The sequence below is a fragment of the Mobula birostris genome, chromosome 16 (genome assembly GCF_030028105.1).
Source record: "Mobula birostris isolate sMobBir1 chromosome 16, sMobBir1.hap1, whole genome shotgun sequence".
NCBI lineage: Eukaryota > Metazoa > Chordata > Chondrichthyes > Myliobatiformes > Myliobatidae > Mobula > Mobula birostris.
In genome coordinates, this window is record NC_092385.1 from 58614843 (window position 1) to 58640308 (window position 25466).

A 25466-nucleotide genomic window follows, 5' to 3' on the forward strand; every position below is an offset into this window, starting at 1 on the left:
TGTCCTCTACAATGTACTCTAAAAGTACAACACAGGCTGAATTTGCTGCTCTCTCCCAGCTCAGAACAGTCCCATTCAGTCAATAACTTTCCCTGTAACCTACTCCCAAAAAAACTTCACCAGTGCCTATCATCCTGCCTACAGCAGAGTGAATGTATAGTGGCCAGTTAGTCTGCTGGCCCAGATGCCTTTAAGATGAAACCAAAGTACCTTTCGAGTGACCCACGTCACAGGGAGAACGTGCAGACTCCACAGCTCGAAGGTCGGCATCAAACGCGGGTGAGTGGACATGTGAGGCAGCAGCAGTTCTACTAGCTGTGCCGCCGTCTGCTCATGGCACTGCAGAGAAGAGCAACAGAGTCCTTGTAATGTCCTGGCTAATGTTTATCTCCCAACTAATATTCCTGGAAGAGGGCAAAATCATTATGGAGCTTGTTCTTTGCAAATTGCCTTACTTCAGTAATACTGAAAGCACTTGGCAGAGGCTGGAGTTGTGAAAATTGCTTTAGAAATGCAAGTTAGTCTTCTCTTAACCATTTACAATGTTAGTCTGAAGCGTCTGCACTCTCTGTTTAATCTGAACTCTGATTTGATCTGGTGGCAATCTGTTTTGCTGTAGATTGGGGAAGGAATATTGTATTTTCTCCATAGCAAAGGCAGCTGTTGCCATAGTCAGAACCACTTTTGCCTTCGATAAGAGTGTGTGCATTCAAAGGATGCCAAGGTCCACCAGCTGATATCTGGAGGAGGAGGTGGAATCACATACAAGTACTTTGTTTAAGGGTAACACACGCAAAATGCTAGAGGAATTCAGCAGGGTCCTGGTAAAGGGTGTCTGCCCAAAACATCAACACTTCGTTCCTCTCCAGAGAGGTTGCCTGATCTGTGGAGTTCCTCCAGCATTTTGCTTGCGTTGCTGTGGATTTCCAGCATCTGCATTGAGGCAGACACTAGTTCAAAGCTTAAAAGCAAATTTATTATCAACGTGCATGTACACGTCACTATAAGCAACCCTGAGGTTCATTTTCTTGTGCGCATATTCAAATCCAATAGATATAATATAATCAATGAAAGACTTCACCCAATAGTGTGGACAACCAGAGAGCAAAAGACAACAAACTCTGCAAATACAAAAGGAAAGGGAAAAATAGTAATAATATAAACAATAATTGTCAAGAACATGAGATGAAGAGTCTTTGGAAGTAAGGCCATAGGTTGTGGAAACAATTCAATGATGGGGCAAGTGATGTTGAGTGAAATTATCTCCTCTGGTTCAAGAGCCTGATGGTTCGGGGATAATATCTATTCCTGATTCTGGTGCTATGAGTCCTGAGGTTCCTGTACCTCCTTCCTGATGGCAGCAGCAAGAAGAGAACATGACCGGGGTGGTGGGGTTCCCAATGGTGGGTGCTGCTTTCCTGCTACAATGCTCTGTGTAAATGTGCTCAGTGGTGGGGAGAGTTTTAACTTTGATGGATTAGGCCACATCCACAACTTTTATAGGATTTTTCTTTAGTAGGCAAGGTATAGGAAGTCACTGCCCTAATACAGAAAAATGGGCAGAGGGGTCAGCGTGGATGTGGTGGGCCAAAGTACAGGTGCACATTCCTTTATACGGGAAGATGTGCGTAGGTTTGGTGCGCCGCTGGGTCGTAAAGTCCACTGCACTGAGACAGGTTAAATAAGGGACTTGAGCATAGGTGTTTTTTGGTATTGGTGGGGGGGGGGGGGGGGTCGGAAATCCGAAAAATTCTGAATTCCGAAATGCAACTGGCCCCAAGGATTTCGGATAAGGGATTGTGGACCTGTACTGGTTTCTGTGTATGTTGTTAACACTTGATGGTAACAACTTTATGGCTGAAACGAATGTGATTTGTGGCATTGAGACTGGCCATGACTTGTTTATCTTTATTCCACTCTCATTCCACTCTCTGGTGCAGACTATCACTGGTAATGATGGCTGCTTCGAGCCTGTTTCTGTGGGTGTATAATTAAACAAGCTGGAGCTGAGTTAGACAGATCAGCTAAAAGCTGCTTTAGTTCTGACAAAACTAAGGGATTATTTAAGACAGAGCTACAATTACAGTGCCAGGGAATCGGGGGAGATGGGGACTAGCTGGTCCAATTATCTGATGTTAGCCAGACAGGGCTAATTTTCATCATTCTCACAAACTCCATGGTGTAATCTAACTCCTGCTGTGTAATTGTTGCCTCCAACCTTCTATTAACACCTAAAGCTAAAAACAGATTTACTAATTCCATCGCTTTTGCAGGATATCCATCAAATTACTCTTTAGTCTGGATGATTTCAACTCTCATTCCTGACACTTCCCTTGATAGCTACTCCAATAGGGTGCTTGTATAAATCATTGGGAGGGCATCTAAAAGAGTATCAGCTCCATATCTGGGCACCACTCCTCAGGAAGGACTTAGCAAAGGTGAGAGGAAGGACTTGCAGGAAAGGTTGTGAATAGGAAGGGAATACTTAGCAACCTTAGGTTTTGAAACTGAGGCTTTATGGCAGGGAGGGTCTGCAAATGTTGAAGATGAAAGGCAAAGGAAATAAGAGAAATGGTGCTTTTAGCTGTGGGAGCTGTTTGATTGCAAGTTGAGCTTTAGACATCACCAACTGACAACTGTGCACCCCAGCAAAACTGCTCCTAAACACGAGATTCTGCAGATGCTAGAAGTTCAGAGTAATTCAAACAAAATGCTGGAGGAATTGCTGGACGGGTAGCATCTATGGAAAGGAATAGAGTACATGTTTCAGGCCTAGACCCTTCATCAGTACTCTGCTCCTGCCCCCACTCATCTGCTGATCAAACCCTGCTGAAGGATGAGTCCACACTGATGCAGTCAGCTCTTGCTCATCTCTTCCTCCATTCACCAAAAACAGAGGGTCATCCAGGCCTTTGCTGGTATCCCAACTCCATCTCCAGTCCCACTTACCCGTAATGTATTCTACTGACCTCTATTGGCTTCCAGTTAAGAAGGCTTTGATTTTTGTCTCCACCTTCATGACTTTGTTTGCCATAACAGCACCTAATATTATTATTTGGCATCAGTTCACCCAGTTTGATCTCCCCATGACCCCTTTCAGCCTCTGCCTGCTTGCTTCAGAAATCCTTGCTCCCTGTGACCTCACACTCTCTCTATCGTCGTAACCACTTTCAGATTGTGATTGTATCCCTTACTCAGTCTTTCCATCTGCCTTTAGACTTGTGCAATTGCCAATGTTTCCCTCTGAAAAGGAGAGATTCTCAAAGATTTTAATATTTATATCCTGCCTAATCTCTAAGCTTTGGGTGTGTAGTTTAGTGAGATCTAATGTAATTAGTGATTTCTGTTAAATGGAAAGTAAATGTTGTGGTAGACTATACTGTTGATGTATTGTGGGTCCTTGTGTTTTCTACTTACTGATCTGTACTGAAGGAATAATTTATTTACATTAGACACAGTTTTCCCAGTTACTCTAATGAAATATTGTTGCTGGTGAGATTGTATTTAGGTTTGTCGATTTTACAGGTAGATTCTGTTCATTTTTTAAAAATCTGATGATTAAGGTTAATGATCAAAAAGATGGCCATTCATTACTCAGATTGCAATCCAATATCGGGTGTCTCTCTAGAATGGGAGGACATTCATTCACCACAGAATCCAAACTCCCCTCCTAAACCTCTTCCAGTGAGGTCTTCTGTCTTCTCCAGGAGATGGGTGGTGATACTGGGCTGGTTTGTATCCTTGATTCCCTTCCAGCCAGTGCCTTGATTTATGGTATTAATGCACTTAAATGTGTTCATGTCCTTTCCATTAGATAATTCAATGAGTTCAAAATCTGTACAGAGCAAACAAACAAAGAATGGCATAAATCTAGGTCCGGGCTTCTGGACAATTTAACAAATTATCCTTGTACTGCTTTGTTTCCTGCCCTGGTTCAGGAGATGGTGTACACATTTCTGAGGCAGTCTAAGCAGCAATTAAAGAGGGAATGGGGAGAGGGAGAATGACTGACAAAAGGAAGGGGGCAGATGGGGAGAGAGGAGTGACAGTTTGGTGAAGTTTGTTAAATGTGTCCCATGTCACTGAAGTTTTTGCCCTGGGCCATAGCTACAGTGTAACATGACACAGGTTGAACTGGATATATCACAGTCCTTGTGTTGATTGCTGCATTATTCCACTTGCCCTACCCTCCTTGTCAACTGCCTTCCTCACCTTTAATTTGTCTGTCAGGTCAGATTACAATTTTAAAATCTGTGACCTCCTGAGGAAAGGACAGGTGTGGATTACTCAGCATTTTTCAGTATTAGTATGGTGGGTTTTTTTTGGCTGTGTTATGACAAGCTATCACATCCAACCTAACATATCTTAAAGATGAGCTTTATTAATCACAGAAACATACGGTGAAATGCAAAACAATATTTTTTTAAAAAAGCTGAAGGAACTCAGCAGGACCTCCAGCATCAGTAGAAAACAGTAAACAGTCGATGTTTTGGGCATAGACACTTCCTCAGGACTCAAAAGGAAGGGGGAAGGGAAAGAGGCTAGCGGGAAGGTGTTGGTGAAGCCAGGTGGGTGGGAGAGGTCCAGGATCGGAGAAGAAAGAATCTGACAGGAGAGGAGAGTGGATCATAGGAGAGAGCAAGGGGGAAAGGGAAGGACCGGGGTAAGTAATGGGCAGGTGAGGAAAAGTAAAAGGCCAAAGTGGGGAATAGAAGAGGGGAGGAGGTGGTGAAGAATTTACCAGGAGGAGAAATCCATCAGGTTGGAAGCCACCCAGATGGAATATAAGGTGTTGCTCCTCCACTCTGAGTGGCCTCATCTCGGCAGAAGAGGAGGCCATGAATCAATCCGTAGGAATGGGAGTGGAAATTGGGATTAAAATGTTTGGCCACCGGGAAGTCCCACTTGTGGTGGATGGTGCGGAAGTGCTCGACGAAGCGGCCCCCCCCCCCCAATTTATGGTGGGTCTCATTGATGCAGAGGAGGCTGCATTGGGAGCACCAGACGCAATAGATGACCCCGGCAGATTCACAGGTGAAATGTTGCCTCACCTGGAAGGACATTTCAGGGCCCTGAATGGAGGTGAGGGAGGAGGTGTATGGGCAGGTGTAGCACTTGGGCTGCTTGTAGGGGTAGGTTCCTGGAGGGGGATTAATGGTAGGGTCAAATGGGCAAAGGAATTGCGGAGGGGGGAGTCGGTAAAGACATGTTCAGTGGTAGGAGCTCTTTGGAGATGACGGAAGTTGCGGAGGATAATGTGTTGGATGCAGAGGGTGACAGCGGGAAGATGGGGTGAATGTGGAGGTACAGGAAATGGAGGTGTGGGTGAGGGCAGCATCAATAGTAGAGGGAAGGAACTCCTGTTCTTTAAGGGAGGAGGGCAGTTGTCCTGGAAGGAAAGCTGTATCCTGGGAACAAATGTGGCAGAGGCAAAGAAACTGAGTAAAGGAATAGCATTTTTACAGGAGATGTGGTGGGAAGAGGTATAGTTGAGATGACCATGGAAATCGGTAGGTTTATAAAAGATGTTGGTTGATCGTTTGTCTCCAGAGATGGAGACAGAGAGATCAAGAAAGGGGAGGGAGGTGTCAGAGATGGACCAGGTGAATTATAAGGGCAGGGTGGAAGTTGGAGGCAAAGTTGATAAAATTGACAAGCTCGACATTGGTGCATGATGCAGCACCAATGCAGTTGCCAGTGTTGCAGAGGAAGAGTTGGAGTATAACCGGGGAAGGCTTGGAGTATAGACTGTTCTACATAGCTGATGAAGAGGCAGGCGTAGCTCAGGCCCATGGATATCTGTCTTGAATGATTTCATTGTAACCTCATTCTCACCTGCCTCCAATAATCCCCCTCATTTGGCAAATATCTATTTACCTCTGCCTTAAAATATTTTGCAAAGATGCATTCCTGGGTTTAAAATACCTGTGATGACACCCCCTCCCCCCCCCACCAATTGGCTCTCCTTGATCAAGTAATGAGCAAGAATTTGAAACTGGTGGTTGAACGGATGTTCAGATTAGCTGTGAAGGAGCAGATACAGAAGGCTGACCAGTCTTTACCTGTCCCACCATTCCTACTCTGGAGTCCCAGCAGAGGAGTTAACTTGGACCTCTTCACAATCCATATGAATTGAAAATTAGAAATTAAGTAGGATTACGATGTATTCTTAGTGGAATACCTGTCCATTCATAGTTATTTCAGTGGATGTGGCGTTGATGTGAGGTGCCCTAGACGGTCCATTGGTGTTGAAATCTGATGGAGTTGAAGCCCGGTATGACTCCTCTTCTGTCACTTAGGAGAGATGAAGGTAGGGCTCTATGTAGTCAAATTGATTGTGAAGGGTTTGTGTGCTTTGTTAGTGCGTCTGAGTATCTCCTATTCAAAGTTCTAAGTAAATTTATTATCAGAGTACATATATGTCATCATAAACGACCTCGAGATTCAATTACTTGCAGACTTTTACAGGAAAGTGTAGAAATAAAATAGAGTTTATGGAAAAACTATATTAGACTGACAGACAACCAATGTGCAAAAGAAGTCGATTTGCAAATAATAAAAAAAAATTTAAAAAAAATACTGAGAACAGGTTGTCTTAAAGGTGAGTCTGGAGGTTGTGGAGTCAGTTCTGTGTTGAGGTGAGTGAAGTTATCCACGTTGGTTGAGGAGCATGTTGGTTCTAGGATAGTAACTGTTGCTGGCCCTGATGGAATGGGACCTAAGGACCCATTGATATCAGTGAAGAGGAATATAGACAAAAATCAGCCTTCTGGGTTATGGTTACAGTACAGAATTTGGTCAAGTCATGTACCATCTTGTAATCAGCTCTGTCAAATCTCCCCTCATTATCCTACGCTCTAACCTATTCAACCTTGTCCCATAACTCGGGTCCTCAAGGCCTAGCAACATCCTTGTAATTTTCTCTGTACTCTTTCAATCTTAATGATACATTTCCAGTAGGTAGGTGACCAGAGCTGCCCACAATATCCAAATTAGACCTTGCCAATATCTCATACAACTTCAACATTACACCCTAACTCCTGTACTCAGTACTTTGATTTAGGAAGTCCGATGTGGCAAAAGCTCTCTTTTTGGCCCTATCTACCTGTGACTCCACTTTCAAGGAATTATGAATCTGTGTTCCCAGATCCCTCTGTTCTACCACACTCTGCGGTCCCCTGTCTAAATCTTACCCTGGTTTGTCCTCTCAAAGTGCAACACCTCACACTTGACTGCATTATATTCCATCTGCCATTTTTACAGCCCTTTCTTTTTTTACCCCCAGCTGGTCCAGATCCTGCTTCCAAGCTTTGATAGCTTCCTCACTGTGCACTAAACCTACATCACGGTATCATTCGCAACTTTTCTGATCCAGGGCAAGGTGAAGTCGCCCTGCTGATACAGAGAGCTGCAGCCTCCCATGTATTGTTGATATGTATAAATCGATGTGATGGGGGAAGAGATTGACTGACTGAGGGCAGGACACTGGGGGAGCTGCTGTCTCATCTGGGGTTCAATCCTGACCTTTGGTGCTGTGCGGTGTGTAGACAATCCCCCTCTGGCGTGTAGGTTTTGCCCAAGTACTGGACAGGGAGGTACAGCACAGTACAGGCCCTTTGGCCCACAATGTTGTGCTGACTTCTTAACCTACTCAAAGATGAATCTAACTCTTCCCTTCTACATAGACCTCCATTTTTCTATCATCCATGGGAAATGCCCCTAAAGTATGTGCCTCTACCTTCACCGCTGTTCGTGTGTTCTATGCATTCACCACTCTCTGTGTAAAAATGCCTCTGTCATTGCAGGTTTAAATCCAGATGAAGGGTTTAACCTGAAACGTGACTGCTCCTTTCCCTCCACAGGTGATGCCTAACTTGCTGAGTTCTTCACGTTCCAGCATCTACAGTCTGTCTTCTGTTTACTGATTTAAATCGTCTCCTATTCACACCTCCTCCAGTCGCGTCTATCGTTAGTCAACAGCCTTCATCAGCTTCTCCCTGTCAGCTCCAGCACCACAAGCAACTTGTCTCTCTCGTTCTCTGTCCACAAGACAGAGGGGTAGTATTAGGCTGTCGGGCCCATCGAGTTCCTCTGCCCATCCCATCATGGCTGATTTATTATCCCTCACAACCCCCATTCTCCTGCCTTCTCACCACAACCTTTGGTTCTTGATTAGGCAGGGCACCAATCAACCCTGTCACAGACGCAAATAAGAGAAAAATCCTGCAGATGCTGGAAATCCAAGCAACGCACACAAAATGCTGGAGGAACTCAACAGGCCAGGCAGCATCTACAGAAAAGAGTAAACAGTTGACGTTTTGGCAGGACTGGAGGAAAAATAGATGAAGAGTAGATTTAAAAGATGGGGGGGGGAGGGGAGGGGAGAGAGAGAAAGCACCAGGTGATAGGTGAAACCTGAAGGGGGAGAGATGAAGGAAAGAGCTGGGAAGTTGATCGGTGAAAGAGATACAGGGCTGGAGAAGGGGAGTGATAGCAGAGGACAGAAGGCCATGGAAGGAAGAGAGGAGAGAGGAGCACCAGAGGGAGGCGATGGGCAAACAAGGAGCTAAGGTGAGAGGGAAAAGGGGGATGTGGAATGGTGAAGGAGGAGGGGGGAGGGCATTACCAGAATTTGAGGCTAGTTTTGAGCTACCCAGGTGGACTCATCACGATAGTAGAGGAGGCCATGGATTGACATACTGGAATGGGAATGGCATTAAAATGGGTGGCCACTGGGAGATCCTGCTTCTTCTGGTGGGTGGAGCATACGTGCGTGGTGAAGTGGTCTCCCAATCTACATCAGGTCTCCCCGATATACAGGAGGCCACACTGGGAGCATTGGATGCAGTATATGACCCCAACAGACTCACAGGTGAAGTGTCACCTCACTTGGAAGGACTGTTTAGGGCCCTGAGTGGTAGTGAGTGAGGGAGGAGGTGTAGGGGCAGGGTGTAGCACTCATGTTAATAGCCACACATTTTAATTCCGCTTCCCATTCCATTCCGACATGTCAATTCATGGCTGCTTCGACTGTCGCGATGAAACCACACTCAGGTTGGAGGAACAACACCTTGTATTCCATCTGGGTAGCCTCCAACCTAACGGCATGAACATCGATTTTTCTGACTTCTGGTAATGCACCCCCCCCCCACCTCTTCAACATTCTCCATTCCCTCTTCCCTCCCTCAGAACTCCTTTCCAGTTCTGTTTTTTTTAAGGTTATTAATGTGGTGCTAATAAAAGTAGACAAGGCTGGAAACACTCAACAGATCAGGCAGCATCTGTGGAAAGAGAAACATTTAATGTTTTGGGTCAGGGAAATCTTGCCTGACAAATCTGTTGGAATAAGTTGAGGAAATACCAGGCTGAATAGACAACGGAGAGTCAGTTGATGTTGATTACTTGGATCTTTAGGCCATTGACAGGCCGCACATAAGACTTCAAAACAAAATTAGAGCCCATGGTTTTATGGGAAATATGCTAGCATGGATAGAAGATTGGCCGACTGTCAGGAGGCAAAGAATGAGAATAAAGGGCACCTTTTCTGCTTGGCTGCCGGCAACTAGTGGTGTTCTGTAGGGGTTTTTGTTGGGACTGCTTCTTTTCATGTTACATGGCAATGATTTAGATGTCAGAATTGATGGCTTTATGGCTGAATTTGCAGACAATGTAAAGATAGGTGCAGGGTCAAGTAGTGCTGAGGAAACAGGGAACCTGCAGACAGATTAGGAGAATGGGCAAAGAAACAGCAAATGGAATATAGTGTAGGAAAGTATACGGCCATGCACTTTGGTTGAAAGAATAAAGATTATTTTCTAAATGAGGAAATTCAGAATCCAGAGGTGCTTAGAGACTTGTAGATGACTCTTGCAAGATTCCCTTAAGGTTAACTTGCAGGTTGAATTGGTGGTAAGGAAGGCAAATGCAATGTTAGCATTGATTTCAAAAGAACTTAAATATAAAAGCAAAAATATAATGCTGGGGCTTCATAAGGCATTAGTCAGACCACACAGAGCTTTGTGAGCAGTTTTAGTTTCCTTATTTAAGAAAGGATGTGCTGGCATTGGAGAGGGTCTAGAAAAGGTTCATGAGAGTGATCCCGGGAATGACAGGGTTAACATATGAGCAGGGTTTGAGAGCAGTGGGTCTTAACTTGCTGGAGTTTAGATTTTTGGGGGGTGGGGGGTGGATCTCATTGAAACAGATCAAATAAGGCCTAGATAGAGTGGATATGATGTTTCCAACAGTGGGGGAGTCTAGGACCAGAGAGCACAGCTTCAGAATAGAGGGACGTCCATTTAGAAGGGAGATGTGGTGGAATTTATTTAGCCATAGGGTGGTGAATCTGTGGAATTCATTGCCACAGACTGTGGAGGCTTTGTCTTTGGGTATATTTAAAGCAGAGGTTAATGGGTTCTTAACCTTTGACACCCTTACGGGAAGAAGGCAGGAGAATGCGATTGGGAGGCATAATAATCAGCAACGATGGAATGGCTTAATTCTGCTCCTATATCATCTGGTCTTTTCAGAACTTGCTTTTTCAGATCTGATAAAGGAACTTGAACCCGACTGTTCTCCTTCCACAGATGCCTGTTGGTCTGCTGCATGTTTCCTACGTTTATGTTTTTATTATAAAATCCAGCAATGGCAGTATTTAATTTTGTTTGCTGACGTGAAAGCTAATTCTGTTCTCTCACCACAACTTGCATTGTTAACGAGATTTCTCAGGATAGAACTGAGGGAAGTGTGAATCAAGTTTAGCACAGATGTTCCCACACAAAGCATTGTGATGGCCAGATAATTACTTGAAAGTTAATTACAATAACACTGGCTGTATTCTCCCCACTGCTGAAGCACTGGAAATGATTTTGTTTTTGTTTCTGGACTGGACAGAGGGAGGCCGCACTGGGCCGCGGGGGGCGGTAGAGGGGGAGGTCGCGGTTTGTGGTGCTACGTGTGAGCGGACGATTGTCGCTGCTTCTTGTCAGCAGGAAGTCGGGGAGGAAGCATTCGGAAAACGGCGGCGGCAGCAGCGGCAGTGGCGATGTTGGCGGGGTAAGTGGGGGTAAGGTGGCGGTGGCTGGGCACCGCACGGGGAGCCCGGCTCGCGTGCCTAAGCCGTACTCGAGGCGACAGCCGCGGCCTATCGTCGGGGCGGGTTCTCATGCGGCCTCCGATGGGCCTGGCGTCGTAGGCCTCGCGGTCGCATTTCCTCAGACCCGCTCCCCTCCCCCCACGTCCGAAAGCTCCGCTCTCTGCTCCCTGAAATCTATCTGTCTCTTCCCTCCCCCCACGCCGGAGCTACCCGAACCCCACAACACACGGTCCCCACCCCGGGTCCTTCCAACTCCCCCACCCCCATCCGGATTGCCTGCGCAGCTTCCCCGCACCACTCCCGTCCCCTACTGAATCTACCCCCCCCCACCCCGGGTCCTTCTAACTCCCCCCCCCCACCCCGGGTCCTTCTAACTCCCCCCCCCCCACCCCGGGTCCTTCTAACTCCCCCCCTCCCCCGGGTCCTTCTAACTCCCCCCCCCCCCACCCCGGGTCCTTCTAACTCCCTCCCCCCCCCCCACCCTGGGTCCCTCCCCCCCCGGGTCCTTCTAACTCCCCCCCCCCACCCTGGGTCCCCCCCCACCCCGGGTCCTTCTAACTCCCCCCCCCCCACCCCGGGTCCTTCTAACTCTCCCCCCCCCCACCCCGGGTCCTTCTAACTCTCCCCCCCCCCACCCCGGGTCCTTCTAACTCCCCCCCCCCCCACCCCGGGTCCTTCTAACTCCCCCCCCCCCCACCCCGGGTCCTTCTAACTCCCCCCCCCCCCCCACCTCGGGTCCTTCTAACTCTCCCCCCCCCCCCACCCCGGGTCCTTCTAACTCTCCCCCCCCCTACCTCGGGTCCTTCTAACTCTCCCCCCCCCCCCACCCCGGGTCCTTCTAACTCTCCCCCCCACCACTCCGGTTCCATCCAACTCCCCCCCCCCCCCCCCACGCCGGTTCCATCCAACTCCCCCCCCCCCACTCCGGTTCCATCCAACTCCCCCCCCCCCCCACTCCGGTTCCATCCAACTACCCCCCCCCCCCACTCCGGTTCCATCCAACTACCCCCCCCCCCCCCCCCACTCCGGTTCCATCCAACTCTCCCCCCCCCCCCCCACTCCGGTTCCATCCAACTCTCCCCCCCCCCCCCACTCCGGTTCCATCCAACTCTCCCCCCCCCCACTCCGGTTCCATCCAACTCTCCCCCCCCCCCCCCCACTCCGGTTCCATCCAACTCTCCCCCCCCCCCCCCCACTCTGGTTCCATCCAACTCCCCCCCCCCACTCCGGTTCCATCCACCCCCCCCCCCCACTCCGGTTCCATCCAACCCCCCCCCCACTCTGGTTCCATCCAACCCCCCCCCCCCCCCCCCAGTCTGGGTGCTCCCAGCTCCTCCCCTCCCCCCCCCCACTACTCTGGGTGCTCCCAGCTCCTCCCCTCCCCCCCCCCACTCTGGGTGCTCCCAGCTCCTCCCCTCCCCCCCCCCCCCACTCTGGGTGCTCCCAGCTCCTCCCCTCCCCCCCCCCCCACTCTGGGTGCTCCCAGCTCCTCCCCTCCCCCCCCCACTCTGGGTGCTCCCAGCTCCTCCTCTCCCCCCCTCCCCACACCGGGCCCTTCCAACTCCCCCCCCCCAAAAAAAAATCCAATTCCGGGTCCTAACTCTTCCCTCCTCCAATCCAATTTCGGGTCCTTTCTACTCCCCCCCCCCCCCAATCCAATTCTAGGTCCTTTCTACTCCTGCCCCCCCCATCCAATTCCAGGTCCTTTCTACTCCTCCCCCCCCAATCCAATTCCAGGTCCTTTCTACTCCTCCCCCCCCCCCCTCCCCAATCCAATTCCAGGTCCTTTCTACTCCTCCCCCCTCCCAATCCAATTCCAAGTCCTTTCAACTCCTCCCCCCCAATCCAATTCCAGGTCCTTCCAACTCCTCTCTCCACTACCCGTCTGGCTGCTCCTCTGCTCCCTTTTGTCATTACATTGATCTGCGCTAATACTCTGTCTCTGTTTCTTTCACAGTATGTGTTTTGTCTCTTGTAAAACTCTGATTGACCATCAGGGGGTTACACTGTCATGTGCCATTGATTTTCATTATGACGTGATCATATTGACTAACTACTGAAGCTTCTGTGTTCGCAAGCCAGGTGGTCGATGGTGAAATCCATTTGCTTTGTGTAATGCGATTAGTTGATAATAAGACAAAGCAACTTGTCCTGTCACTTGAGCAAGGGCCGCTTAACTGAAGTTGACCTAGACTCCAGGCTTGTAAACTTCGTACTGAGTTTATTCAGTCCATCATGTCTGCTCACCATTCTATCTTGGCTGAGTATCCCCCTCAAACCCCATTCTCCTGTCTTCTCTCTGTAACCGTCAACACCCTAAATAATCAAGAAGCTTTCAGCCTCTGCTTTAAGTATCCATTGACTTGGCCTCCACTGCCCCCTGTGGCAATGGATTCCACAGAATCACCACCCACTGGCTAAAGAAATTTCTCCCCATTTCTGTTCTAAAAGGATGTTATTTTATTCTAGACTCTCCCACTAGCCTTTGCACATTGACTATTTAGTCCTATCAGTAAGTTTAAATGAGTTTGCTGGTCAGCAGGTCCATGAGAGCTATTGCACATTCCTTCTGGTGTCTATAACCCCCCCGCCCCCCCCCCCACTTTTTAATTGGGTCGAAATCCTGCTAATTCCTTTCCTACAGCACTGTTACACACTGTGTAGTGCTGACTTGTCTTTCTCAAGGGCATTTACAGATGTATCGTAAACATTAACTTGGAGACATGAGACTGCAGATGTTGAGATGTGGAGCAAAAATTAAACTGCTGGAAGACAGCTGTGCGCTTTGATGTTTTGGGTTGAGACCCTGCATTAGGACAGGTTGCAGAGTGTAGTATTGGGAAGTGAGACAGACTGATTAGGGATAGCTGGAACCGGAGGAGGGGGTGGGGGCAGATGAAGCAAGGTGGGAGAGGAGGGATGATAAGGCGGGGTGATAGGTTGAAACATGGAAGAAATATGCAGCAAGAGCCAATGGGGAAGGGAGGAGGAAGGGTAGAGACAGGCTGATAGGTGATGATGGAACATAGTAAATGTTAACTTCCGTGGCGCCCACAACCAGAGAGAGATTTTTTCAAATAAAAGTAAAATAGATATATTTTTATTGAAGATGATAAGTAAATATTGCATATTTTACAGGTTGTGGTTAACCATGGGAAAGATGAGTCTTGATTTATTGTCGCAGTTGAAAGGTGGCATCTCTGCAGTGGTGAGGTGTGGTTCTGATAAAACTGAGAAAATTGGTGGAAATCCAGTCAGATGTATCTCTGTCGTTTGATGTGGGGGAAAATGCAGAGCTTTTTCAATATGAAGGCACCAAATTTTGCTTGCACCCAGTGGCCTGTCTGTTATTGGTCTTGTTAAAATAAGATAAAGATCTAGGCAGAATGCCAGACAGCTGAGAGAGATCAAAAGGCAGAATGTCTTTAAATCTGCTCTCCCATCATGTAAAGTCCTCTAAAACAACATCTAACACTATGTGGAAACCCAAGGACTGGGCTTTGGAGTGTTAGCTAATGTTATTCTAGGCAATGTAAATACTGAGATTGGAGATCGTTAACGTACACAAGTACTGTTTAAAAGTTCAGTGATTATGCTTGTCAGATTTAAAGGATTCAAAATTATGAAGTACAGAAATTTAATGATAATTGGATAAAGAGCCAAGACAAGGAATGATCAGGTTGACATAATTTGGAATGTGTTGCCTTAAAGCGGTGAATTTTTTTATATATATAAAGGAATTCAAACAGGAATTAAACACTAAGTAAAATTTTAAAGACTTGCAGGGAAAGAACAGTAGGAATGACTAGATTGTTGTGATTTATTTTTGCCTTTTCCTGTGATCCTTTTCTTTGCAAAATCTGTCACGGGTGTAAGTTGGTTTGATAACAATCATGAGGATGGGACAGTTCTTCATGAGAAACCTTAAGCTGTTTGCTGCTTGTGCTCTGTGGTTAGAAGTGAAGGAATAGACTGCAACTAATCAAGTTGTTGTCCCAGACTTCTGTGCAGTCATTGGGCTCACAGCAGATTCAGAATGTGAAGCTCTTGTCTATTGGCTCTCCACTATAATGCCGAACTGTATTTTGACTAGCTGTAAAGACTGGAGGAGGAGGAGGAGGTTTAGAGGAAGCTTGAGTGAGATCTATGAAATAAAATGTATATATAAAGTAGACTGAAGAAAACTTTCCCATGATCAGAATTGAATAAAATAGAGGACGTAGGTTTAATTAAAGGGTAAACAATTTATGAGGCATGGTGACTACGTGGAATGGGAGAGTGGTAGAGGGAGAGCTGCTGACAGCATTGAAGTGTCTTGACAAGCGCTAGGCATAGGCTACAGGCTGAGTGATGGATAGATGCCTGCTGCTTAGTGTGGACATTGTGGGCTGATGGCCTGTTTCCATGCTAAATGACTTGTAAAGAGTATTAAAATGTACAATGATGTGTTTAGTATATATTTAGATGTATTCTTGATTCGTGAATGAATTTTTAAAAAAAAACAGGATTATATGTGTGAGGAGGTCAATGTGTCATTAATACTGGGTCTGAACTAAACATGCTCTTCTATTATTGCAAAATACAGATTGTTTTACATTTGTGACCTTATTGCTAAATTCTTAATTTCAGTTATTGTGGAATTACTTGCACCCTTTTTCCTGTTTCTTCTATTTTGAGGTGAACTTGACACCCATAAGACACAAGCAGAGTTAGGCCATTTGTCCCACCTCTGACTGCTGCCCTTCAGACATTTGCAGTGACGTATAAATAAGACTGTATAGCTGTTTCATAATAGTTATGAATTGAACTGCAGTTTTGGAAGCAGAGGAAAAAGGAACAGAATTATCAATACAGGTCATATGTTTGCTGAGGTTTTGAGTATTTCCAGCATTTTCTGCTTTTATTTCAGATTCTTAGCATTCAATGTTTTGCTCTTCTGCCTTGGCATCACTTCTGAGCTTGGACTTCACTTTGTCCAGATAAGAAAAGATTTGGCAATCCTCTTCCCTCTCCCATATGATTAGGTAGACAGGCACTGGGCCAATTTTGGAGCCTGGTGTTTGCCATCCTTCTGTGTAATTGTACCATTATGCTGATACTAACCATTTTCAGAGACTGGTGTGTGAGATCCCTGGTTGATTTCTGACAATGTGATCCAAAGAATCTTACTAGAATATAAACATTGAGTGCTTATTTGTCCATTAAATACTTTTTCACCCCATGCCTCTGTGTTAATTCTTTTCCATTTCTGTGTCTTCTCTGATCCATGCCATTGCATTTGTATTTGACATTGCAATCTTTCTCTTTGTGTTTAGTGACAGTTATATGTGCCCTGACCTGGAGGTCCAGACGACAATGGATCAAACTGATTACATGACAGATGGAGCACTGCACGTTACACTGACTCTTCGACTGCTCATGCATGGCAGGGTATGTAACCGAGGGGCTACAAAATACACTCAGAACCCAAAGGCGACCTGTTGCCCAATTACGCATAGTCCTAGTGTGGAACTGCTAGATCTCTCCATCTTGTCACTGGGTAGACACCTGAGGTAGGCTCTATTTCGTACCAGGGTATGCACTGTGGAACATGAAACATTACAGCACACCATAGGCCCTTCAGTCTACAATGTTGTGCTGACCCTTTAACCTAGTCTAAGATCAATCTAACCCTTCCCTTCTACATAGATAACCCTTCATTTTCCTACCATCCATATGCCTTTCTAAGAGTTTCTTAAGTGCCCTTAGTGTATCTGTCTCTACCATCACCCCGGTAGGATATTCCAAGCACCCACAACTCTCTGTATTAAGAAAAAACACTTACTCTGACATTTCCCCTTTCTTCTATACTTTCTTCCAATCACCTTAAAATTATGAATGTAAATATGTTAGCCACTTCTGATTTGGGATTAAGTCTGTCTATCTACTTGATCTATGCCTCTAATCACATTGTACACCTCTATCAAGTCACCTCTCGTCCTCTGTACATCACACTATAGTGTGTGAATAATGTCTGTGTTAATATTGGGCCAATTCAAATCCTATTACGTCGGTAATTTCTGGAAACTACGTGAAATAGCTGTATAACTGATGTATCAAACTGTTAGATAATCATTGCAAATATCAATTTAAGGATGCAAATTCACCACGCTTGCCTTGTCTGGCCATACCAACTTGTTTAACTTTTTAATGTTACCTAAAACAGCCTGCTAAGCTTAAGCTGTTCATCTTTAACAGTAACTAAAAAGAACAATTAGGGTGGACATTATACGAAATTGTTGCTTTTGATTAATATTCGGCCTCAATGCCCATGTAGCATCTCTACCCAAAGCTAACACAACTAGAGTGGGGATCTAGATACATTTTGATAACTGTGTTCCTCCTTTCTTCTCACAGGAGGTTGGTAGCATCATTGGAAAGGTGAGTACCCAGCACAGGTCTTTGTTCACAGATTTATTTCTGATTCCTAGCCACCGCTGTGCGTTGGGATGTTTCAGTGATCTCACTCACTTTCTTTTACTTTTCAGAAAGGTGACACAATAAAGCGAATGCGCGAGGAGGTGAGTTATGTTGCGACTCTGGTCATTAAATATTCAGTCTAATCACAGGGTTTGTCACTGGGTAGAATGCAAAGGCTGTTGCTTACAACACACAATAATCGTAAAGTCAACCAGCTCCGTCATGGGTACTGGCCTCTCCAGCATCGGCATCTTCAAAAATCGATGCCTTAAAAAGGCCACATTCATCATTAAGGACTCCACCATGCCTCCTCCTCATTGCTACCATCAGGAAGTACGTACGTGAGCCTGAAGACACACACTCAACACTTTAGGAACAGTTTCTTTCCATCTGCTATCAGATTTCTGAACAGTCCATTAAAACTACTTCACTATTTTTGCTCTTGCTGCACTAGTTACTCTTTCTGCATTAGTACTGGTAATCTGGCAGGAGCAATGGATGTTGGGAATGGCGAGGGTGTGGACAAGTGGCAAAGAAGGGTTACCGGAGCATGGGGTGGCATGGATGCAGATGTACCTAGGTTATTTTATTATAAGCAATTGGTTTATTGATCTTTACAGGATGTCTGATGCTCCTCACTCCCTGCCCCCTTCTCACTCTCAGTCCACAACAGACTCCTATCCGAATCGGGTTTATTATCACTCATGTATGTCATGAAATTTTATTTTTGGTGGCAGCAGTACAGTGCAACATTACAGTACATTACAGTACTATAGCTATATACGTGCCTAAGACTTTTGCCCAGCACTCTATGTATGTAATTGTAATTTATAGTACATTGCACTGTACTACTGCTGTGAAACATCAAATTTCACAATATACGTGCTAATAAACCTGATTCTGTATTCTCATTCTGGCTGCAAAATCAGTCCCACATGGCATGATAGTAGTAACACACCCCTTGAAGGTAACACTTGCACCAACTTGTTCTTTTGAAGGTGATCTTCTCAGTGAGCTCATGTATATTGTTGATTCCACAAGAGTTGGATGACTCTTCAAGCTCCAGACAAGGGCTTTAGTTGGTTGGTTTGCAGTAATATTTACCCAAGGTTGCAGTAATGGGTGCACTGTAATTGATGGCTTTGTGCTGCTTATTTTTAGAATAAACTGAGCACAAACTGATTGAAGCTAGGGTTCAGTGATGGCAACATAAATACAGCTTACCTTGCTGCATGTAACTAAGTGGATGTTTTGTGTTTCTTTCATGCAGAGCAGCGCACGTATCAATGTGTCTGAGGGCTCATGCCCCGAGCGGATAATCACGATTACTGGTTCAATGGAGGCAGTCTTCAAAGCATTCACAATGATCGCAGGCAAACTAGAAGAGGTGTGTGTTTGGGAAGGTGTAGTACTGGAGCCTGTGGCCATCTGCAGAGGACAGTGAAAGGCTAACTGGAGGAGTTGCAGCGTTTCCATTTTGTGCAACATTAATGAGGTTGGAGATGAAATATGGGAGCTCCTTGCACTATGGGAGGATTGCATTCCCAGAAAACAGCGCACATTGCAGTTTTCAGTAATGCAAAACCACATCACCTCTACACGCATCAAGAAATGCGAACTGAAATTAAAAATGACCAGAGATTGGATGGGCATGCATTTTATTCCATACTTTAGATGTTTTGTAACATGAGTTGCCTGTTCCTTGCCAGTGTCCTTAAAAGTTAGAGCCTAAGGTTGGGTACAGAGTGTGGTTCACTTTTAATCACGCTAAAGACAAGTAGGTGAGATAAGCTCTGCAGAGGCCACAGAAAGTAGGTATTGCATTGATTTGCTTCGATAGAATTGGCCACTTTCTGTGACAGATCCTCCCCAAAACTGATGGTGGTCCTCAAACTACAGAGATCCTCCTGATGAGTAAGGATCCTGCTGATGAGCTGTTGAAGATGTTTATGAAACCCTAGCACATTCATAAATGATACTTCCCATACCGCTGTTATCATCCTATGCCACTTATCCTCGCTTTAGCCTTAACTTCCTGTTTCAGATTTTTAAAATCCCATCTTTTGTGTTTAAATCCCTCCATAACCTTCCTATATCTGTAACCTGTCTTCTACTTCCTCTCCCTCCCTTAACCGTACTCTGCAGAAGTGACTCTTTAAAATCTCCTTTTCCAATTCTCCCATAAACAGTCTTAAATAATTCCATTGATCAGTCCTTTGGTAATGAGTTGAAATCTGGTTTTAGTTACTATTAATTTCTAGAAAATACTGTGAAAAATCTTGGAATATATTAGTGTGTTATATTTAGTATCTTCCCTCCATTCCCCCTTTTCCTGTTTTCAGTGTCTTGGATCTTCTGTTGATGACATTACACCGAAAGTCCTCTCTGTCCTTTGTTTCAGGACCTCAGTACTTCGAGCATAAGTGACACGACAAGGAGCAAACCCCCTGTTACACTGCGTCTGGTAATCCCTGCCAGTCAGTGTGGTTCGTTGATAGGAAAAGGGGGATCAAAAATCAAGGAGATCAGAGAGGTAAGTTGTTTTGTGGGAACTCAGTCATAGCCTGTGAGAAAAGTAGGAGCCTAGATTCGGTTGTGGGCAATGCACTCACAATATTATGCACTCAATACCTGCAACAGTGCTAATGCAGCTCTTGTTTAACTGGAAGCAGCTAATGCACTACCACATATAGTGGGTATCTATTGACCGACTTTAGTAACTTCAGGTCACACATCACCAGGTTTAGGAACACCCTACACCTATCAGGTTCCTGAGCCAGTATGGATAACTTTGCTCACCTCAAATCTGAAGTGATGTTTATTATTTTTATTTATATTTGCAGAGTTTCTTTTGTATGTTAATTGTCTTTGTTTATGTGTAGTTTTTCATACATTTGATTGTATTTTCGTTATGTCAATGCCTTCAAGAAAATGAATCTCAAGGTAGTATACGGTGACATGTATGTATTTTGATAATAAATTAATTTGAATTTGACCTCCTGTGACAGGTTTATCATCTCAATGGTACCTGTACGTCACCAACAGAGGAGTAGGCAATTTAAACCCAGGTGATGCGTGTTCATTGCTCACAGTATGGAAATCGGAAGCTTGCATTGTGGAATAGTGGTGCAAACAAGGCATTGAGTATTACGGCAGATCTAAAAGCTGCTGTTTGTCTTAATGAAAGCAGAGGCATAGAGGAGAGTTAATGGAGGATTATCATTATACAGTTACTGGCAAGCACCTAGAATGAGCAATTTTAAATGCAACATAGTATCTGGCACATATTGGTTGATGGAAACTAATTCACCAGTAACTTCCAAAATAAAATTTATTAGAATGAAGTCAGTGCCAGGGACAGTGAGTTGAATAGTTTCACTGTTTGATCTGGGCTTTGAAATTTAAAAAATGGGTAATGTTGGAGATATTCAGTGGGTTAGAAACAGCATTTGTGGAGGAATGAGAGTGTGTCATGTCAATGAGCTTTAGTCAGAAATATTAACTTCATTTATCAATCCAGGTGTGCCTGACTTGTTGAATGTGTCCAGCATTTTAGAGGTAAAGCTACAGATGCTAGAAATCTGAAAAAAAGACTTAAGTCCATTAGTAGAGGCGAGGGTTTAACTTCAAGGTCTTCCCCACTATTGAGCTTATCTTTAAGGAGCACTGCTACAAGAAAGCAGCTTCTATCATTAAGGACTCATACTATCCAGGCCATGTTCTCTTCTCACTACTACCATCAGGCAAGTGGTGCAGGACCTTGGGTTCCACACCAAGTTCATTTATTACCCTACAACCATCAGGCTTCTGAAATGGCATGGATAACCTCAGTCACCACAACTCTGAACTGATTCCATAACCTACAGACTCACTTCAAGGACTCTACAACTCGTTCTCAGTATTAAGTTTTTTTTAAATTTCAGAATTTGTTGTCTTTTGCACATTGGTTGCTTGTCGGTCATTATTTATGTGTACTTAAATTCTAATGTATTTTATTTTCCTGTAAATGCCTGCAATTAAATGAATCTCAAGGTACTATATGGTTTGAAAATAAATTTACTTAGATTTCTCTTTGAGAAATGCATTAATACAAGTTTTTGTGAAGCCAAGATGCCAGGGATTAAGTTTGTACCAACCAGCTGTTGCACATGTCAGACTGTGATTTAAGCAATTCAAAGCAAATTTCTCTTTGCCTTTACAGACTACTGGAGCTCAGGTCCAGGTAGCTGGTGATCTGCTGCCAAACTCAACAGAGCGTGCAGTCACTATCTCTGGAACCCAGGATGCCATCATCCACTGCATCAGGCAAATTTGTGCAGTTATTCTGGAGGTGAGAATTGTAAACTGTGAAGGCCCAGAGATGGACTCTGTTTTAAAGTGTCTGGTAAATGATTAACAGGAAAGCGATGAGCAGTTGACACTATGGGTCACCCAGGCAATCTTGATATCCTGGAGCAGAGTGCCTTGTGTTTTGTGGTTGATGCCATGTTTATATAATAAGTGCTCAGAAAATGATGTACAGTTCATAGTTTAGTTCTCAGTCTTGGGATTTTTTTTTTGAGCAATGTGAAAATAATTTATTCCTCTTTCTAACCTGTGCCGAGTTTGTTGCTGGAAACTATTCCTCTTCTCCACCATAATATGCTGGGGAAGTTGATGAGATCAGGATTTGAAATCTTCCAGCAAAAAAGGATAAGAGAATAGTATAGATTTCAACCCATTCAAAGTGAATAACATTGTCGTAATTATTATCAGTATAATATATTTGAGGTTCATAAGTGTTCAGGAGAATTAATTTTCCTGGAAAACTACGTTTGTTGCCAGTGGACAGTAAACTTAACATTTAATTAATTTAAAGAGCAGGTCACTGTATATCACTCTAAAGCCCCTGAGGGTCCAGGGTATTGTCCTTAAAAGACAGCTGGAAAGACTTGAGATAAATGTGCAGTGATGATATAGTGCAGCTTGATATTTATAATTCTGTTAGAGGAGTGGCGCTTCATTGCTTTTAAGGGCTGAGGGATGATGAACCGGAGTCTAAATCTTTGAGTGGATCCTGATTTTGGCACAATACATTGAATTCTGCCTTGTACCATGATTAAGTTCAGAACAGTTGTGAGAATGGAGTTGAGGCACGAGTAAGGTTAGGATGTAATGAGAAGACAAGGACCACTTACCAGAATAAGATACTTTGTATTCCATGCAGGTTAAGGATTAGCTTTTTGTCATGTACATTGAAGCAAGCAGTGAAACGTGATGTTTGTGTCGAATCAAATCAGCGAGGATTGTTTTGGAGGCAGCCCACAAGTGGCACCACGCTTCCAGCACTAACTTAGTATACCCACAACTCACTAACCCTAACTCGTACGTCTTTGGAATGTGGGAAGAAGCCCACACGGTCACGGGGAGAATGTACAAACTCCTTACAGGCAGTGGATTGAACTCTTGATTAGTGATTGTGTAAAGCGATTGCACTAACTGCTACACAGAGCTCCTTACAATGGTATCTTTGGGGATTTAATTAGATTTAACAATAGGGGTGGGTGTGAGATTTTTCTGAATATGATGTGGCTGGAGCAGTTTATTGCTGCAAATTTCCTTCAGCTTGTCCATGCTGGAATCCCACAACTCCTTAGTTATTTGATAGGGCTAGGTCACCAATTCACTCCCTTCTGAGCCTGGTCCTGTGTAATCTAGAGCAGTGGGTGATGACACATTCAAGACTTTTAGATATTAATGGAATTGATATGCAGATAAATCAAAAGAGTTGAAGTAAAGTCACTGACATTAAATGGCATTGAGTCTGTATGGCTTCCCGGAATTTTTAATACTTTATGATAATACTCTTTGTTTGTTTTGTTTGCAGTCTCCACCTAAAGGTGCCACCATTCCTTACCGTCCCACCCTTGCACCTGGACCAGTGGTGTTCTCTGGCGGACAGGTAAGCATGATTTTAATAGTGACCTGTTCATATGTGACCAGTGGCTGTTGTGTATTCTTTTGTTCTCTGTCAAGACGGATGCAAGTTCAGCCAGCAAAGTAGTCTTTTAGGGAATTAGCCCTCATCTTGAATGAGCATTTGTGGGCTGGTGGATTCTGTAGTCAAGGGAGTTTTGCAGTTTGGTGGTTCCCTTTTGGAGAAAGCCTTGGTGCTATGGGGATGGAAGTAGGTTTGAGATGAAGTGAAGGTGATAAGTCACTGGTGCAGTTTAGCCTAGTCTACTGGGTCTTTTTGGGGATGGGAGTGCAAGCACCTTGCTGGGGTATTAGTGGGTTAGGCTACTCCCTATTCAGATAGGCAGACATACTTTATTGATCCAGAGGGAAACTGGTTTCGTTACAGCTACACCAACCAAGAATAGAGCATAAATATAGCAATACAAAAACCACAAACAATTAAACAACAATATGCAAACTATGCCAGATGGAATTAAGTCCAGGACCAGCCTATTGGCTCAGGGTGTCTGACCCTCTACGGGAGGAGCTGCAAAGTTCGATGGCCACAGGCAGGAACAACCTCCCATGAAGCCCAGTGTTGTATCTCGGTGGAATATGGCTGGAGTCCAACAGCAAAAAGTTCAATATCCGGGCTACAAACTCGTTCCTCGATCGTAATATGACCAGAATTGCACCATCCGTTGTTAACCAGAACAGCAAGCCCCCAACTCCTTTACGCCTACCGCTCTCAGTGCGCTTCCGGTCAGCCCAAATGGTCTGGAAGCCCTCCATGGAAAAGTCTTGGTTGGGTATGTCCTCGTGCAGCCACGTTTCAGCAAAACCCACAACACTGCTCTCCTGAAATGTTCTCCGACTCCTGGCCAGCGCCGTCAACTTGTCCATTTCATTACCCACCGAACTCCTGTTCTCCATAAGTCTCTGTTGTCTCAACCTGGTCCTCTTTCCTTGCCTTTGTGATCCCCCTCTGCATCCTATGTGTGTTTTCCTCCACATTTCAGCAGGGGTGTCACTGCAGGATCACTGCTTGGGTTAAAACTCAACCTTCGGTTTTCAGTTGTTAGAAATGGAATTTAGATAGAACCAAATGATTTGCAGCAAGACTTATTGCTACCTGGCACATTTCATTCCATTCCACATCATATCAATCTTAGCCCTTCCACTTTAAGGACAGAGTAATTCTGTTCTTCTAGTCTCTTTCAGAAACATTTTTCCAGTTGTAGGAGAATTTTTGTTATGTGGGAACTTGCATGGGTAGGCATGTTTCTGGCCAGTGGTGGCGTATTATTGCATTTTTGAGATACTGCAATTCCTTATTATGGTATACTGCATCACTGCATGATGTTCCGTTCCGTTCCCTTCTCTGTAGATAAGGCTAGGCTCCGGGTCCTTTTTGTTTCTAGTTGGTATCAGGGTTAGCAGAACTCATTCACTCTGTACTGTACCGCTAATGCATTTTGTATTGATACGTTCGTCCTTTGGCTTTTGACACATTTTTTATGAACACAATTAGATGTAGAAGTAGGTGAGTCAGAATGTATGATCAATTCAGTTAAGTGCTGACTTGCTAATAGGATTTGTGGCAGCGGCTGCTTCCTTGGAAGCTGTTTCTATTCTAGTTGAACGTTCACTTCTCTGGATATAAAGCTACCTACCAGGTCCAGCTATTCTTTGTAGCATTTGACATTACCTCACCATTTAATACTCTGACATGGTTCCCCCCAAGAAACTGACATGTTTTAGAAATTGACTTTCGTGTCACAACTTGATTCTTTCCTATTATTCAAGATTTTAATTCCTTTAGTTTAACATGGAGTTAATTCTCCAGACGGGAACCCTAAGGAAACTTGCTAAAGATGAATCCTATCTTGCTGTTGACATTGCACAAATGTTGGTGAAAGACTAAACATTAATTCTCATTAACACAATCAAACCATTATATTTTTCAGTGTTGTCT

The 25466-nt window shown here is 44.7% G+C and overlaps 1 protein-coding gene across 6 annotated transcripts in view; it reads left to right on the top strand.

The window, feature by feature from the left end:
- The window catches only part of pcbp4 (poly(rC) binding protein 4), a 94433-nt gene that overhangs the window by 55304 nt on the left and 13663 nt on the right, over positions 1–25466 (top strand). For 3 of the 6 annotated variants that reach the window (XM_072280710.1, XM_072280705.1, XM_072280706.1), the window contains 8 exons: positions 10992–11055; positions 16411–16525; positions 17492–17515; positions 17623–17655; positions 18825–18941; positions 19956–20087; positions 21756–21884; positions 23421–23495. In XM_072280710.1, the coding sequence (XP_072136811.1) occupies positions 11045–11055; positions 16411–16525; positions 17492–17515; positions 17623–17655; positions 18825–18941; positions 19956–20087; positions 21756–21884; positions 23421–23495 (636 nt within the window). In that variant the 5' untranslated portion in view covers positions 10992–11044. Of the gene's footprint in view, positions 1–10988; positions 11056–16410; positions 16526–17491; positions 17516–17622; positions 17656–18824; positions 18942–19955; positions 20088–21755; positions 21885–23420; positions 23496–25466 lie in introns of all 6 variants that reach the window. The other 3 variants (XM_072280704.1, XM_072280707.1, XM_072280708.1) reach the window with 1 other exon arrangement.